This window comes from Cynocephalus volans, chromosome 4 (genome assembly GCF_027409185.1).
Source record: "Cynocephalus volans isolate mCynVol1 chromosome 4, mCynVol1.pri, whole genome shotgun sequence".
Classification (NCBI taxonomy): domain Eukaryota; kingdom Metazoa; phylum Chordata; class Mammalia; order Dermoptera; family Cynocephalidae; genus Cynocephalus; species Cynocephalus volans.
The window spans coordinates 10,449,907-10,466,650 of NC_084463.1; the positions used below are offsets into that span (position 1 = coordinate 10,449,907).

Here is a 16,744-nt window from a genome sequence, read left to right on the forward strand (position 1 = left end):
AGATCCCCAGAGTGCTCCACCCTGGGGAAATCTGAGTCAGGACCCACATGCCTGCTCTTCCTCTCCCTTTCCCAGCTCTGGGATGTATAAAAGAGACCAGCCTCACCCCTCACAAGTAGGAAGCTACTCCCCCTACCTACTTCCTAAAGAACCTTCCTAGAGGAGGAGGAGTTTAAGACACAGTATGAAGAGCCATTAATAACACTGGTCTCCAGTCAGTTTAGGAGGAAGCAGAGTCCTGCGAGTGGGGCAAACCCAGCGAGTTCACTCTGGCGTGTCTGATAGGAAGGGAGGCAGGACACTGAGCAGGTGAAGGAGGGCTCTCCTGTGGGTAGGCTGGAGTAGCAGGAGAGGTCTCAGTGTCTGGTCAGGAGAGGACAGAGGAGAGAAAAGAGGAAAAAAACAAAAAACAATGGACAGACTAGGAAAAAACATGACGGCTACTGGACCAGCTTTCAGCATTTATGGCATTTTTCCACTTCTGTCCCATGGTGAGTGAGACCAGCACCTCCAACAAGAAAATGCAGAAAAGAGCCTGAGAAATGTTCCTGAGAATGGCAGGGCTGCCCTCTTATTCCCAGTAATCCTCCTAGGAAAACCAGGGCTTCATGGATGTTGTCACAACGAGAGAAAGCCTGCACCCAGGGCATCCCTGAGACCCCACAAGCACAGCCGGTAGACGAGAGACGGGCTCCTGTCCAGGCACGGCAGCCAGGAGTGACCTTCTTGCAAAGTCTCCGGAGACTCAAAAGCTCTGCCCAGACAGGTGGGAAGCTGAATCCTTGGGGAGGAGAGCATAGGATTCCTGCACACAGAAATGCCCTGACTTATTCAACAATAGGCCCTTGGAGCTCTCTTAGCAATTACCACCTCCCCATCAGCTCCATGCCTGGCTGGCCACTAATATTTATTGTAAATAAGACTTATCGCTCCAATAAGATAGTCAGTTTCTCTACCTCCAGATCCCATACAGAGTTTAACACAGCTGGGCACCCAGCTGGTCCTCGTTAAAACCCTTCCGGGCCTGAGTCTTCCCCCTTACCTGCCCCTACTTCCACCCCTGCATTCATGGAGCTAGTCCAAGCCACGTGCTGCTCTTCCCTGTCCTGAAAGCTGGACTGTGAGAAATGTGAGAGCTGAGTCTACAGATCCGACAGGTAGCCTGGCAAAAGATACCAGGAGTTTCTGCAGGTGAGCAGTCTATCACTATTAGCAAGTTCTCTAATTTGGGTACTCTTTATAGTTCCCCTGTGGAAGGTGTTCATTTGTAAGATTTAAGTCAAACCATGAATCTCAGGAAGAACTGGAAGTCTCTAAGAATATTGCCTGGGAAGGGTCTCTGGCAGAAGGAGCTTAACTCCCAGGGTTTTGGTTACCTCACCTATAAAAAGTAGGGATGTCAAGGCATTACTGTAGGCAGGTGAGTAGACCAGGTGATCTGATCAAGTACCTCCCAGTTCTACACTTCTGTGCAATATTGGACCAACTCATTCATCCATGTGCAAGACAGTGACATGGATTTGGACTGAAAAGACCCACAGTTCCCATCCTGGCTCTGGTGCCTATTAACTGGTTGGTCTTGGGGGAGTCACTTAATCTCTCCAAACTAATTTTCTTGTCTATAAAATGGAGACAATAATAATATCTTCACCACGTAGATGTCAAATCTCACACATGAACAGGTTTTATAAACTATAAAGTCTTAACTCAGATGTTACTAATTAACAGGTTGTGAATGCTATGATTAAAAAACAAAAGACACTTCCCTTTATATAAGCAAAATCTTATGGTTGACCTCAGAAACACAAACAAGATCATAGCTGATCGATTTGCTGTTAACTCAGCCCTGTCCAGGGGGACCTGCTGCCCCATCACTGAGGTGGGGACCTGTGGGAGCTGGGTAGAAAATGCTGATTTCAGGGTAGAGGCTGGAAGTCTGGGCTCCAGGGACATGGGGTGAGGGTGTTTTCCACCCAACAGAACCTCTCCCATGTTGCTTCTGCGACTTGACAGCAGACTCCCAGCCACCTTTTCCCATGTGACAAACTGACAGTAAACTGAGGTCCTTATTTTTTTTATTCACTTCACTAAAGGGATCAGAGCCTCCAGGAATGAATACTCATTGGTACAATCCCCCCCCCAAAATATGCTGATAAACTCACAAAGTTCTGTTATTGCTAACACTAATTGCATTTCCTTGGGTAAGCACAATAAAAAATTCATTGCAGTTTTTAGAAACAAGATGCCAATTGCATTTTAATAGCTAGAGGAGAGAGTAGGAGAGAGGCTTTAACCAGGAAAATGCTAACTGGGCATAAACTCAGAAAGAGATCTCTTCGAGCCAAAAGGCCCAGTTCTGAAATAAGAGGTAAGGAGAGAGGGGCCTTGCTGGGAAGCCAAATCTTCCCTAAGAGAACACTGATTTCAGTGGTTCTCAGACTCGGAGCCTCAGAGCACCTAGATGGCAGGGGCTTTTCATTGCAGATCATGACACATAGATTTAAAAAAATTTAAAGCATTAAATAAATAAGCACATACCAAAATTTTTGAGTAGATGATCGAGAATCATCCCAAAAGCTTCAAGAAACATGTATGGGAGGAAAATTGTAATTCCATTCCATAACGTGTGTGTGTGTGTGTGAGAGAGAGAGAGAGAGAGAGAAAACTACCAAGACCATGGATCACTTTATTTATTTATTTATTTATTTATTTATTTATTTATTGAATCAAAATCAATTATACATATTTTGGGGGTTCAACATTGAGATATGTTGATCAAATCAATATTACTAGCATATATATGGTTACAAATCGTAATTCTTTATGCCCCTTGTCCAATCTCTCCCCATCCCCCATTCCCTTCCCACTCCCCCCTCTAATTACCCTAGATTTCTTCTCTCCTTCTGAAAGAATAATGGTTACTCTGTTAATTTGTTGCCTAGATGATCTGTCCAATGCTGAGGTGTGTGTTCAGGTCCCCCAATATTATCATAAAGCAACTGTTTCTTCTGTCACTCTGGAATGGGCTTTGTGGAAAGAGACATCTTCTTTTCTTTGGTCTTTGCTGATGACTCTCTTCATGTCAATGCACTCCAGTGGCTGGTGGATCACCTGCATGGTGGTTGTGGCATCTAGCCACTTTTGTGGCAGCCATGGTTATTGTGGTGGCTGTGATGGGCCACCCACATGAAGGTGATGTTTTTGGTATGCTCCTTGGCACTGGAAGTGTGCCTGGTTTGTGGGGTGTGTCTGGTCCCCTTCTCCATGCCTCTGGTCCCATGCATCACTTTAACAACAGAGCTCCTTGGACCAGTTCACAGAACTGTTGCTTTAAAACCAAAACCCTATTCTGATGCCAACCTCCTTGTTTAGGTGAGAACAGAAAGTGAGTGAGAACAGGAAGTGGGTGAGAACAGGAAGTGAGTGAGACCGCTGGGAATGGGGGTGGGGAGAGGATACTGACTCCCATGGGCTTAATCTGGGCTGGCTTAGCCTTGCCCCCACCTGCCCAGGAGCCTCCGAGCCAGGAGATCCTCTAGGGAGGCACTTCACCCACCTGGGGACACAGGGAGAAGGCAGGACTAGGGGCACCCGTGACATCCCCCTAAAGGATGCACACAGGAGCTGGGAAAGAGGAAGGGCAGAAAGGCAGGCTCCAGCTGCTTCCAGCAGCCTCTTTCTCTCCAGCTCCTGCCTCTCTGCTCCTTTTCATCCCTTGGCTCTGCCACCACTCCCAGCTCAGCCCCAGCCTCTCTCCTGCCATTGAGTCTCTCTGGTGAGAAAGGGGGACTCTGAAATCAGGGCCTGAGGGGAGAGGCCCATGGGTAGTGACTGTCTCTCTGGTGCAGTGGTAGATCCACGCCTTCCTCATTGAAGGATGCTGCTTCTCCTCCAGCTAGTGGGCCTGCTGGAGACCCCAGGAACATGAGGCTGGTGTGCAATGAGACTGGAGGAAACAGGATTTAGAGGATGGAGTCCTGGACTGAAAAAGAAAGGAGCTGGAGTCACAGCATGTCTCCATCACATATCAGTCAAGTAACTTTTATCTTAGCAAATCACTGAACTGTTCAGAACCTCGATCTCCACTTCTGTCAGATGTGGCTAAAAGTATCTGCTTCTCTAGCTTTTTTTATAAGATCTGAATGAGAAGATGAATGCATATGTCCCCTGAAAACTCTAAAGTTTGTTACCTACCACATGCCCTTGTGCCCAGCCTGGTAGAAAGACTGCTGTTCATTATCACGCCGTGCATTTGTAAAGTACTTTACACAGCTAACATGTTTCTATACACATTCTCTCACTTGGCCTTCTCTCTGAACAGAAGTAGAGTGGTTTGGCCAGTGTCACACAAGCATGTAATTAGATGCAGAACCCAAACTCTCCATAGTGCCGGGAATGCAGCCACGAGTAACTGCTTTAGAGACCAGGGATGAGTGGTGGTGATAGGAAAATATGTAAATAACACCATGGGTCATTTGCTCTAAGCCCAGCACCGTGCTAGGCATCGTGCAGGTCTTATTTAATTGTCACAGTAGTAGGCAAGGTATCCTCAGTGGTTATTACCAGAAAAATGAGGGTTCCCAAAGTTAGGAACTTGCCAAAGATCACTGATATGTGTTGTTTCCCCCAAGTTTTATGTATTAGTAGCTTGATTCCCACTGTGACTGTTAAGAAGGTGGGAAATCCCGTTATGGTATTTGAAAGGTGGGTCCTTGAAGAGGTGATTAGATTGTAGGACGATGCAGTAGTGAATGGATTAGTAATGGTTGTCAGGGGTGTGGTTCTGTGGGCTTTACAAGGACAGTGCATGAGGAACTATCTCTGCTCTCTCTGCTCTGCCATTTCACAAGGTGATACCCTGCCGTCACTGTCACCACCACCAAGGCCTTCACCAAATGTGTTCCCTGGACTTTGGATTTCCCAGCCTCTGAAACTGTAAGCAATAAATTTCATTTTTTTACAAAATACCTAGTTCCAGGTATTGTGTTATAAGCAACAGAAACAGACCAATACAGTCACATAGGAAATGGCACATCTGGGCTGCAAATTCAGTTCTACTTTTAGCCTGTTAATGCTTAAACTGACAGAAATCCAATGGTTTCAGCATTATAAGCATCACTTCTTTCTCCTCCCACTCTGGGGAACATTCCTTCATCTCCTCTGCAGCCCCCAACAGGGCACAGGCCTAAGGGGAGAGGTTCACAGTGCGGAGGGGCAGGTCCTTTAGAAACCTCCCTGTGCCACCCCTGCCCCTACACTCACCTGTGCAGTGTCGTGGATCCAGTCCAGGAACTCAGCCACCTTGGCATAGACGCCTGAGTGATTGGGCTCTGTGCAGCCACGACCCCAACTGACCACCCCCACCAGGTGCCATGTGCCCCCATCTGGGCACACCAAAGGGCTCCCGCTATCCCCCTGAGGGATCCGGACATGGAGACACAGAAACAGCCAGTTAGTCCTTCCTGGTGGAGGAGCACCAGTCCTCCATAGGGAGTGGCCTCTCCTTCCCAGGCCCCTACTTCTTCCTGCTGACCTCATCCTCTATAAACCCTCAGCACGAGCTCCAGACTTGCCTAGGTGCCCCTCCTCCTAGAAAGACTGTCTCATGCCACCAATGTGCTTGGACCAGGAGACCAAGACACTGCAGGCTCCCAACCCCGACCTCCCCCACGGGCCACACTGGTATGTATCAGCCCTTCCGTCCAGGTAGCCAGCACACAACATGCGGGGGGTAAGGGCCCCGCTGTACATGCAAGAGCTGTTGCAAAGCTGGGTGCTGAGCAGGGGCACCACTGTGTCCTGGAGCATGTCTGAGCTGTGGGCTGCAAGAGACACGAAGAAAGGCTGCAGAGTGCAAAGCAAGGCCTGGGAAGGCAGAGCAGCAAAAGAGAGGTAGTTAGAGGTCCCAGAGACTCGGAGACCTAAAGAGGGGAGCCCAGGGTGGGAGCTGCAGCGCCTGGGCAAGGAAGCAAAGGGCTGTCAGTATTGGGAGCTGGGAGTGGGCAGGAGAGGAGTAGAACTCACACATACACCAAATGCTGAGGACATGGCACTCAAGGAGACAAGGGGAAGGGGAGCAAAATGGTCTGGGTTTAGGGAAGACTTTCAGTGTTTGTTCTCTCCAGAAAGACCCAGAAGGGGAGACTGGAGCCCCCAGGCCTGGCCAATGGTGATGCCAGTGAAAAGAGGGCTGGCAGTGCCACGTGGCCAGAGGAGGTGGAGGTGCCTCATGCTGGGGAAGGATGCCCCCCCACCACCACCATGCTGCTTTGGAACCATGGCCCCTGGGAGCTGACTCACTGTGGCTGGGGTTGTGTGGCCCCAGCCAGACACCCAGCACTGCAAGCCCCTCAGAAAGTATTGCTGCTTGGCAGGCAGGCACACAGCACCCATGGTGTCTGTGGAGAGGCACATGGTCGTGGTCCCCACTCAGGCTCAGCTTCTCTCCCGCAGAGCCTGAGCAAAGGACCCAGAGCTGAGATCTCATCTCCCTTCTCCAACAGTCCTGGTTCCTGGACTCCACCAACCAGGTCTCCTAGATGGCTGTGCAGGTTGTGCACTGTCCCACCTTGAGTATCACCCTTCACAGAGGACAGTGTGCAATGTGCAGCATGCATGGCATCCCCCTAGGGGTAGGGCAGTGCACTCACTGCCTGCCTCCACCTGGGGGCTGTGGGAGAATGAAAATTCCTTCTGGCCGAGAGTACCCAGCTTCTCCTAATGAAGACTCATTTTGGCTTTTCGCCAGGGTGTCTGATCCCTTTTGGGGCAGTGTTTGTAAATGTATGTGACACATCATATGGGTGAAGCCAAACATCAGTTTTGTTATTACACAGACATGTCATTAAATAAACAAGTGGGGAGAAAGCTATTTCCATTTCAATTTTCTTTCAGTCTCTCTAATGCATTAAGAAGAAAGACTCCATTTGGTGCTAGTCTGTATCGCTCTTAATTCTATCACCCTCCCATGTAAACAGCAGAGAGCAGGCCAGGCTCAGCAACTTCTGCAGAGGACTCCAGCTGCCTAGAACCTAATCACTGATTTGTTCTCACTCGCTGTATTTTTGCGGCTACTATCTATTTACTATAAGCAATATAGGTTCTCCAGTTAGGTAGTTTTCCCTTTTAAATATACTTAAGTTAATTTAGAAATATTAACTGTTGATTAATGGTTTGCATATGTGGAATGTGTATGGCAACCACTGTTATTTGGGAAATTCAAGGCTACAGGTGACAACAGGAGGGAGGAGCATAGGTGAGTACCGGTGTGCACAAGTGTATCTGTGTGTGTGTGCCTGGGTGTGTGTGTGTTCATGAGAGTGTGTGTGTGAATGCCCGAGTGTGACTCTGTGCATGTGACCACGTGAGTGCGTGTGTGTGTGTTTCTGTGAGTGTTTGTAGGTGAGTGCCCGTGTGCATGTGTGTGTTGGCGAGGGCCGTTGCTAGGATGGCAGCAGCTTGGGCTCACCTTCTAGGGCAGGTGCTATGGCAGGAGGAGCCCTGGCCCTGGAGTCAGGACATCAGGCTCAGAAACTGTTTGCCCCGTGACCTTGAAAAGAGTCACTTCCCTCCCTAAACTTTAATGTCTTTGTCTGTATATACCTGCTTCATCTACCCGTCAGGGTTGTTATGAGGATTGAAAGAAAGGATATTTCAAAAAATAAAAGTCATCTCATTAACTGTAACATGTCAAAAAATGTCTGGGACCTGGGACCAGCTTGGGGACAGTGTTGGAGCTGCTCTTCTTGGGAACTCAAGGCAAATCCCGCCTGCCGTCCAGCTGTGAAAAGGGCCTGACCCTTCGTCTCCGAAGGAGCCTGGGTAAGAGTTGGTGCAACTTCAAGTCCAGGGAATGCCAAAATTCACTATGGTCCCCAAATGAACTGAATATTTTAAGGTTTACAGCACCAGGAGAGAACCTTAGCACTCTGCTCGCCTCTCTTCCCTCCCAGTCCCTGCTCCTCTCTCCCCAGCCTGCTCGCCCCAGGGCCAGCTCCTCACCTGAGGAGTTGAGTGGAGTTTGGAGCTGCAGGAGGGCGATGTCGTAGTCATGACTCTGGGCGCTGTAGAAGGGGTAGAGGTTAATCCTGTCCCCCACAGCCCCCTGGTGTGGCCTGACAGCGCTGTGGCTGACCAGCCCCACGTGAACCCACCAGCTGGACAGGCGGGCCAGGCTGAAACTGCACACAGGGGCTATGGTGAGCTGGGGGAGGAAAGGGCAGAAGAGGCTGACACAGAGAGGTGGCCGATGGAGGAAGTTGGCCAGAGATGCCATTAGTGGGGACCCGGCCACTAGATTGCAAGTTCCCAGGACCTAAGGACCATACCTTTTAGTGTCACCCCAGCAGCTGGCAAGACACTGGGCATGCAGTAGGTGCTTAATAAATGCTCAAGGACTGGTGAATAGAGAAGTGAAACACTGGGTCATCTGCAACCACTACTCCCCCTCTGTGCTGCATGACCCCCTCCAAGAGTTAAAATAAACATCAACGGGCCTTGTGTGATATCAAAACTCTACACTGAGCTGGAAAAACTTCCCTCAGTCCTGTCTCTCTGCTTACTATATGTGACCATGGGGAGGCTCTTTGCGCTCCCAGCCTTGGTTTGCTCATTGTAAAATGAGGCTTACACTCTGCCCTGCTGGCCACCAAGAGAAGATCAAAGAGCTCATTCACTCATTCCTTCCTTCATTCCTCCAACTAATATTTACTCAGCACCTACTGTATTCCAGGGACTGCTATAGGCCCTGGAGACACAGCAGGGGAGAAATCTACAAAGGGATTCCCTGGTAAACAGGACTGAGAGTCCTTGCTCCCATGGAGCTTCCAGTCTAAAGGGGAAGAAAGACATTAAACAAATATTTACATGGAAAATGATTTAATTACAGTGGTGATGAATGTTAAGAAGCACAGAGCACTGTGAATGTGAAAGAATTTTAAAAACTTAAAGGCTGAACAAATATTAAGAACAAATCTTTGTATTATTCTGCAAATCACTCAGATCTGTTCTTGACACCGAGTGGAGAGAACTCCACAAACATATCCCTTGCAGATTCCTGGAGGCAGACAGTTGGACATGGATATTCTATACAGGACGTACCAACAGCTGGACAGAAAAGGCCACTGCAGCCCCCTCCTCCCCTGCAGCCCCCCAGACTTGCCTGTGCATGCAGTGTGCAGCAGTCACCACCCAGCGTGGTGCCAACAGAGAGCCCCCACATGTGTGCCGGGAGCCCAGTGTCACACTGGCCTGCCAGGGCCAGCACCCAGGAGCCACTGCCTGCCCACCTACTATCCGGGAAGCCAGGGGTCTTGTCCCATACTCTGCCAACAGAGAAGGTTGAGACACAGACAGCATGAGCGGTGGGGGTCAGCATGGTCACTCTCAGGGAGCGCAGCCCAGTGCCCAGCCCCAGAGAGCCAGTGTGGACAGCTCTCGTTCATCATTCCTGACCCTAATGGGGGGATAGGAAGGCAGAAGTGTTGATTACACTCCTGCCTGCCCCAACAGGCTGCTGAGAGCGGGGACTATGCCTGCAGCATCAGTGGAGCCCCAAGGCCTAACAGAATGCCTGTCCCACAGGAGGGGACAGTGATGGTGTGTGGATGGATGTGTGGGAGGACGGATGAGCAGGTAGATAGATGAATGGAAAGACAGATGAAAGAAACTCCACAGACTGGTTCCCATTCGGCCCCTAATTCCCTACCTGCCCTTAATCTCCCGAAGCTGCTGACATGTTACTCAATCGCCAACAATAATTTTGCCTTTGGAGCTCTCCAGAAGAAAGGGAAGTGAGTGCCAGAGGCCAAGGAAGGGAGCAGCAGGTGGTGAAGTAAGATCATCAGCCCAGTCCAGTGGCTGGTGGGGGATACAAAAGAGGCTTAGATAGGGCTCTCTTTGGGCAGAACTGTTTCTGCAAGAAAAGGTCCAGCAGGCAGATGGGCAGGTGGGCAGGTGGGCAAGGATCCCCACCCCAGACGCAGCTGAGCCTCTCCATAGGGCAGGGAGAGACTCCTTCCTCCCCCCAAGCACCTTCCCGGGTCCAAGACATGACTCATCAGTGCATCTGAGGGAAACAATTTGGCCAGAAGTGCAGTTGTCCCTGAAAAACAGAGGTGCCAGCAGGAAGCTGGGCAGGGGCCACCCTGAGGCCACACACACCAAGGGCTTGGAGGATGGGGTGGTTGAGGGGGTTTGCTAGACAGTCCTTAAGGCTGTTGTGTAGCCACAGCATTAAGGTTACCACCATTTTCTTCCTACCTCCACCAAAATGCCCAGCCCCTTCCTCATAACTGGTCCCCAACAGCAGCACGCATTCTGCCCAGTCTCCCAGAGGGCGACAAGAGGATTTCATGGACCTTGAGAGCCGATTTGGGCAGGGCCCAAATTTACAAATATTTATAAAAGAAAACACCCAGCTGTTCCATCGAGTGGCTTTGAATAACTGTGTGTTTAATGGATGAAAGAATGGACAAGTGGGTGAGTGAATGAATGGGCCGTCACCCATGCCCCTTCCTGGGCTCCCTGGCCCAAGCCCCCTGTGTGGCCCTACAGGTTCATATTCTTGCTCTCCTCTTTGCCCTCCACTCTCCTAGCATAAGCTTCCATGAGCTTTTTGACCGAAATCCTCTTTTCTTTCTTGACTCACCTCTTGCCCCCAGCAGCCTAATCCCTGGGACCTCTTAGTTTCTCCCAGTTTCCCAAACCCACAGCCCTGCTGGCTGTCCTGGAGGAGTCAGTCCCACCCTCACTTCCATTCAGATGTGTAACACAGGGCCTGATTCAGAGTCTCCCCCTCTCTCCAGACGTGTTCATGAGGATGGACCCTCAGGACGGAAGCTGGACAGGAGGGGCCTGAGGGAACAGTTCCAATTGGAAAAGTGGGCAAGGGTGAGAAGCGTTCTGCATGGTGATGGGGATGCCCACCCATCTATCCCAGGAGGCTGCTGGGCAGCAGGAGGAAGCCCAGGAAGAAGCAAAAACCATCTCAGCCTGTGCCCCAGCCATTCCAGAATCACAGCTGGGATTTGGGGAAGGACCTGACCCATCCCAGAGCCCTCTTCTCTGGCAGACTCTCCAGGCTCCAAGCAGCTCTTAGCCAGAGCAACTCAGCCATCTCTCCTGAAATATCAGAATTATTCAGATAAAGTGTGGCAGGGTTGAAACACCACCTAGTTAAGGGACAGGAGCCTGGTATCAAGACTTGGCTTGGCAGCTTCTTAGGTATGTGACCTTGGACAAGACCCTTGAACCTCATTAAGCCTCAGTTTCCTAACCTGTAAAATGGGGAAAAAGTACCATTTCAAATCCTGTGACAATAACAACCGACCCTGCATTTCTTGTGAGGGGAAAATAATGTACAAAGGGTCTTCAAAATGTTCACATTTGATCAAAATGTCCACATTTTTTTCATTCTGTTCTTCCATGAACTTTTTGAAGTACCCTTGTATGTGCAGCTGTGATGGGCAGGGCTCATGTGAACGGAGGTTGTGACTTCTGATTGGAATGTTCCTCTTCGTCCTCCTGTCTTAGACCATCAATGTCTGACCACCAGGCTCCCAAGAAAGGGTGATTTTTGCTGGACTGACCACCAGGAAGTAAGGACCTCACTCACCTACCCTCCTCAGAAGCCCTACCTGGGCTGCCACACCTCCTCATGGAGGCCTCCCAGGCCAGGAGAGAGCTGGGCGAACTCCTAGGAGCTGCTGAGCTTGAGGTCAGACAGGTTCACACCCTTTTGGTGAGTGAGTCTTGGCGGAGGAAGGGAAGAGAACAGGAGGAAATCATAACTGGAATGCCAGTAGGGTGACTGAGCAAGACTGCAACAATGACTTCCTCTGGGATTTATGCTTATTAAAAAGCAGCCATGCTCAGAAAAGAGAAACAGGCTATGACACTTCATGCCCAGAGCCCAGAAGATAGTCAAATTGACCTCTTGCCATTGCCTGAACACATTGAGGGTGACGGGCAGATAGAGGTCTCTGACTCCCCTTCTCCCTCCTGCCATCATTCTACCCTCCCAGGCTCCAGGTGACTCCCATTACCTGAGATGCCCGAGGCTGCAGCAGATCCACACCCCCAGGGCAGGGCCCCAGCCCTCGTGGCAGACCAGGAGCCAGTCTGGCCGGGTCCTCACCTGTCCTTCCAGCAAGAAGTCCTCAACATTTATTCTGAAAGATACTGAAACCACTGCAGGAAAACCACATCCACCTGCTGTGGGGGTCAGACAAGGATGGTGGCAGGGTAGGACAGGATGAGCTGGACCTGGGACTCTGTGGGACCTGAAGAGGCCTTAATGACAGTGTCTGGGTCACCCAATGCCAAGCTCCTTATTCCCCAGAGTATCAAGCCTGTCCTAAGAACAATATAACCCCACTTTATGGAGCATTTCACAAAGTTTTGTGTTTTAACCAAGTGCACTTAAGCGTGCTCTGTCACTCGTGGTAACAGCAGCCCTGTGTGGTGGGTATTACCATCCTCTCCATCCTGCAGAGGGAAACTAAGGCACGGAGGTTAAGCGATTAGCCCAAGATCACAGAATCAGCAAGTGATGGGTCAAGGGCTTAAGTCCAGGTCTCCTGATTTCAAATCTTGTGACAATAATAGTTTATTGAGTGTCTATGTTTTCCAGGCTGTTATAGACTGAACTGTGTCCTTCCAAAATTCATATATTGAAGCCCCAACCCCCAATACGATTGTATTTGAAAATACCTTCTTTAAGAAGGTAATTAAGGTTAAACGAGGGTGGACTCCTGATCTGATAGGGTTGATATCCTTATAAGAAGAGAATAAGACACCAGAGATCCCTCTCTCTCTCTCCTTGAGAACAGAGGAAAGGCCCCAGGGGGACACAGTGAGAAGACAGCCATCTGCAAGGCAGGAAGACAGCCCTCATTAGAAATCAAATTTGCCAGCACCTTGATCTCGGACTTCTAGCCTTCAGAACTATGAGAAAATACATGTCTGTGGTTTAAGCCACCCAGTCTGTGGTATTTTTGTTACAGCAGCCTGAACAGACTAATACACGGGCTCTGTGCTAAGCTCTTTTTATACGAGGGTACTTCAAAAAGTTCATGGAAAGAGTCATGTTCTCTTACCATTCTATTTTTCCACGCATTTTTCAAAGTACCATTTTATATCAGCTTGTTTTATCCTTACAACTATATGCAGTTAGTATTTTTATTTCCATTTTATAGACAAGAAAATAGAAGCTCAAAGAAGTGATGTGCAAAGTCACACAATTAGCAAAAGACAGACTCCAACCTCATTCTAACTTTTATAACTTATTCTAACCTCCAGCCTCTGGACAGCATTGTACCTTCTGATCCCCAGTTCTTACCTGGAGAGGAGAAGACAATGAGGGGAAGGGGACAATGTGGAGCAATGTTCCCAGCCCCCTAGGTGGCCCTGCTGGTCACACATGGCTCCCCACTCACAGCCAGCTCCTCCTCCCCCACATCATTGGCTCTCTCTGCCCCAAACGGCAAGTTGCCATCCCTCCTGCTGCCAGCCTGGGCTCCTGGCCATGCCCCAGCCTGAGATCAGGACTGTCCCCAGGGAGTGCCACAAATCAGAGATCAACTCTGTAAAACTAGACCTTGTCACCACCCTCGCTCTAGAGGGAGGAAGAGACAGAGGGGTGGCAGCAAACTGAAGGTCCTTCATTTTGGTCCTCCTGTCCCCAGCCAGAAGGGGGATCCCAGAGCTTCGAAAGGGCCCTGGGCTGGGAGGGAGACTCCTAGCCTTGGGGGTGTGGCCCACCTGTTTGGGGAAGTGAGGGGCGCAGAACTTCCTCACTGCTGACTCTGAGCAGCTCAGCGTCATCTCCTCATCCTGCAAGGTCCCAGAAACAGGCTGAGAGGTGACCGGCCACAGATACAGCGCTTCAGAGAAGGACAAAGAGAGGGTCAAAGGGAAGAGGCTGAGGGAAGGGCAGGGACCGTCTAAGGACGGGGTCACATCACGGTGCAGAACAGGACACTCCTGGGCAGAGGCAAAGGCAGCTGCTGGGGGCCTCCTCCCTAAGCCCCTGCCTTTAGGCAGGTCCCCAACTAAGCGGCTCAGGAGAAGCACAGTGCTCTGTTTCGCTCTCTCTCTGTCTCAGCCTCTGTCTCTCTCTCTGTCTGTCTCTCTCTCATTTTCTCTTTGACTCTTTCTCCCTTTTTCTTTTTCTTTTTCTCTCTGTCTTTCTTTGACCCTCTTTCTTTGTCTTTCTCACTTCCTCTTTTTCTCTTTCTTTCTCCCTCTGTCTTTTCTCTCTATCTGTCTCTGTCTCTCTCTCTTACTGGGCAAGATTTCTAGAAGTTTGACTAGGGCCTCCCTGGGTCATCTATTCGAGTAGCTTACACTTCTCACAGTGGGATTAAAACATTCCTCTGTGTGTAGAGCTTAAATCCCCCCTGCTGTAATTTTACCTCTTCTCCCCTTGTCTACACAGAGTAGATGAGGATCACACCCATCCCATCTACTTTTAACACCTGCATAGCACCTGCTTCTCTTGTCCAGCTTCCCCCAGATCCTGTTCTTTGTCCATCCCCAGACTACAGCATGGTCCCCAGCACTGACCTAGAAGCCATGAGCTGATGCCCACTGGCCAGCAGCCCCAGGACTCCCAGCACTGCACAGCCACACCGCACGGAGCACCGGCGCCCAGCCCGGGAGGCTGTGGGGAAGGGCAGAGGGCTGTCTGGGTTCCCCGCTCCTACCAGCCAGCCTTACCACCACAGGGCTCAGCACCCACTGAGCTCCGACAGGAGGCCTCCCTCTACCCCATCAGCCCAGAGTGGGTGGGAGGGCAGGGTCCCCATCACTGAAGCCCACAGAGCCCACTCAATCCCCAAAATGGGAAGCAGGGACAAAAGCATGTCTGGGGACAAAGAGTGAGATGGCCCCTCACCTCAATCATTTGGGGCTGACACAAGGAGGATCTAGGAAGTGTAGGAAGGTTACCCCTCACTGCCCCACCCTGTCACTCACCCATGGCCCAGTGAGGCGTACTGGGTTGCTGCTGGTCTCCCGGCTCTGTTGTGAACATCCTGGGTCCTGGGCCCTCCTCTGCGTACCGAGCCTCCATAGGGGCTCGGTCATCCAGCATCAGGCTCTGGGGAAACAGTTGTCAGACATCCCGGATCTCCACATCAAGGACTGCTGAGAGAGGTACCAGCCCACTCCAAGTCCCACTCTCTAACCCCAGCTGTGCCCTTGCCGCCACTTGCAAGCCTCTACTCATCTTGGGAACTTCCTGTGTGTTCCCACAGATGCCTCTCCAGACCCTCTCTGCTCTCCTGGAGCCTCTAACTCCACCTCCCGTACTCTCACATGGCCAGTAAGTGTCAGAGCAGATATGAATCCAGCTTTGGCCCATGCCAAAGTCCACACTCTTAATTACCCACCCTCTTGTCTTGCCTCCTATGAGTGTCAAGGGCATCTGCTGAAGTCCCTCAACATTCTTCCTCATGCTGCAAGATCCCATCTGCCTTCATTCGCTCCCATTTCAGAGGAAGAAGTGCCCCCCTTGCACCTACCCACCCTTGCATTCATTCAGTAAATATTATTTAGCCCAAGCACACAGGCCACTATGGGGGACACTGAGGGGAGTTTAAGATAAATCAACATGGACCACCCCACCCAACTGCCTCAAAGAATTTGCAGTCTAGTCCTGCAGATAAATCATGTAAGCAAAGCACAATTTGTTAGTGACAGAAGAAAAGTTCAGCTAAACTATCATCATCGTTCAAAAGAATAAGAGCTTGTGTCTCATTGAGGAGATCAAAGAGGGCTTCCTGGAAGAGGCAGCCTCTGAGACAGGCCCTCATGGGTGAATAGGGTTTGAACTGATATATATATGGACATGGTGTTGTCCAGGCAAAGAGGACTGAATAGGCAAAGGCATGGGGGTAAGGAAGCATAGAGCAGGTAAATCATATGTGAGCTAGAAGCTCATGAGCCATGAATAAGAGCAATGAAACATAAGATCTTGGGGAAAACACTGGACAGTTCAAAGCTAGATCTACAACCTACTGTGTGAACCTGGACAATTCAGGCCATCTCTCCAGGCTTCAGTTTTCTCATTTATAAAGTAAGAGTGATAATTCCCACTTCCCAATGAGTAATCTCCCTCCTCTAGTGTCTTGTTTCCCTCCATTATTCTGCATGCTATAGAGCCAGAATAATCTTTCTAAAATGCAAATAAGAGCATGGGAACCCCATTTTAAAGTACCCAGTGAACCTCTGTAGCCCTCAGGATCAATCCGAAGCTCGGTGCATGGCTCACAAGGTCCTCCATGGTCTCGCTCTTTCTCACCTTTCCATCCTCACTGCCAGCACTAACCCCCTCCACAGCAGAACTCGGGGTCACGCCTACACACCTGACACACCTGCCGTTCCTCAGCATCTTCAGACACTCTCACACCACAGAGACTTTGCACCTGCTGCCCTCTTCCCCACACAGCCGAGTCCCACTGACCCTTTAAGACTCAGTGTAGCCATCACTTCTCCAGGGAGTTTTCTTCAACTTATATGGCACCTGTCATGGCCCTATACTGTGCCCCTTTGCTCATCTCTCTCCTTCCTCACTGGTCTATGAAAGGAAGGAAGGAAGGAAAGAAGGAAAAATGAAAGGAAGGAAGGAAGGACAAGCTAAACAAGATAATGTGATTGAAATGGACTTATAAATTATAAAGCACATGAAAATATTAAGTATTGTAATGTTAATAAGAAATACATGAGCTGTGGATCCTTTCTC

General features: G+C 50.0%; 1 protein-coding gene across 1 annotated transcript; it reads right to left on the minus strand.

The window, feature by feature from the left end:
* Positions 1-220: 220 nt before the first annotated feature.
* On the minus strand, positions 221-16,285 carry TMPRSS5 (transmembrane serine protease 5). The gene is given in 16 exon segments (XM_063093304.1): positions 221-363; positions 1,043-1,118; positions 5,263-5,415; positions 5,641-5,822; positions 6,297-6,398; positions 8,002-8,180; positions 9,161-9,323; positions 10,050-10,102; positions 11,637-11,750; positions 12,045-12,180; positions 13,762-13,803; positions 13,806-13,883; positions 14,566-14,591; positions 14,593-14,662; positions 14,998-15,100; positions 16,220-16,285. Coding segments are annotated over 16 exon segments (1,686 nt in total).
* Between the last annotated feature and the right edge of the window lie 459 nt (positions 16,286-16,744).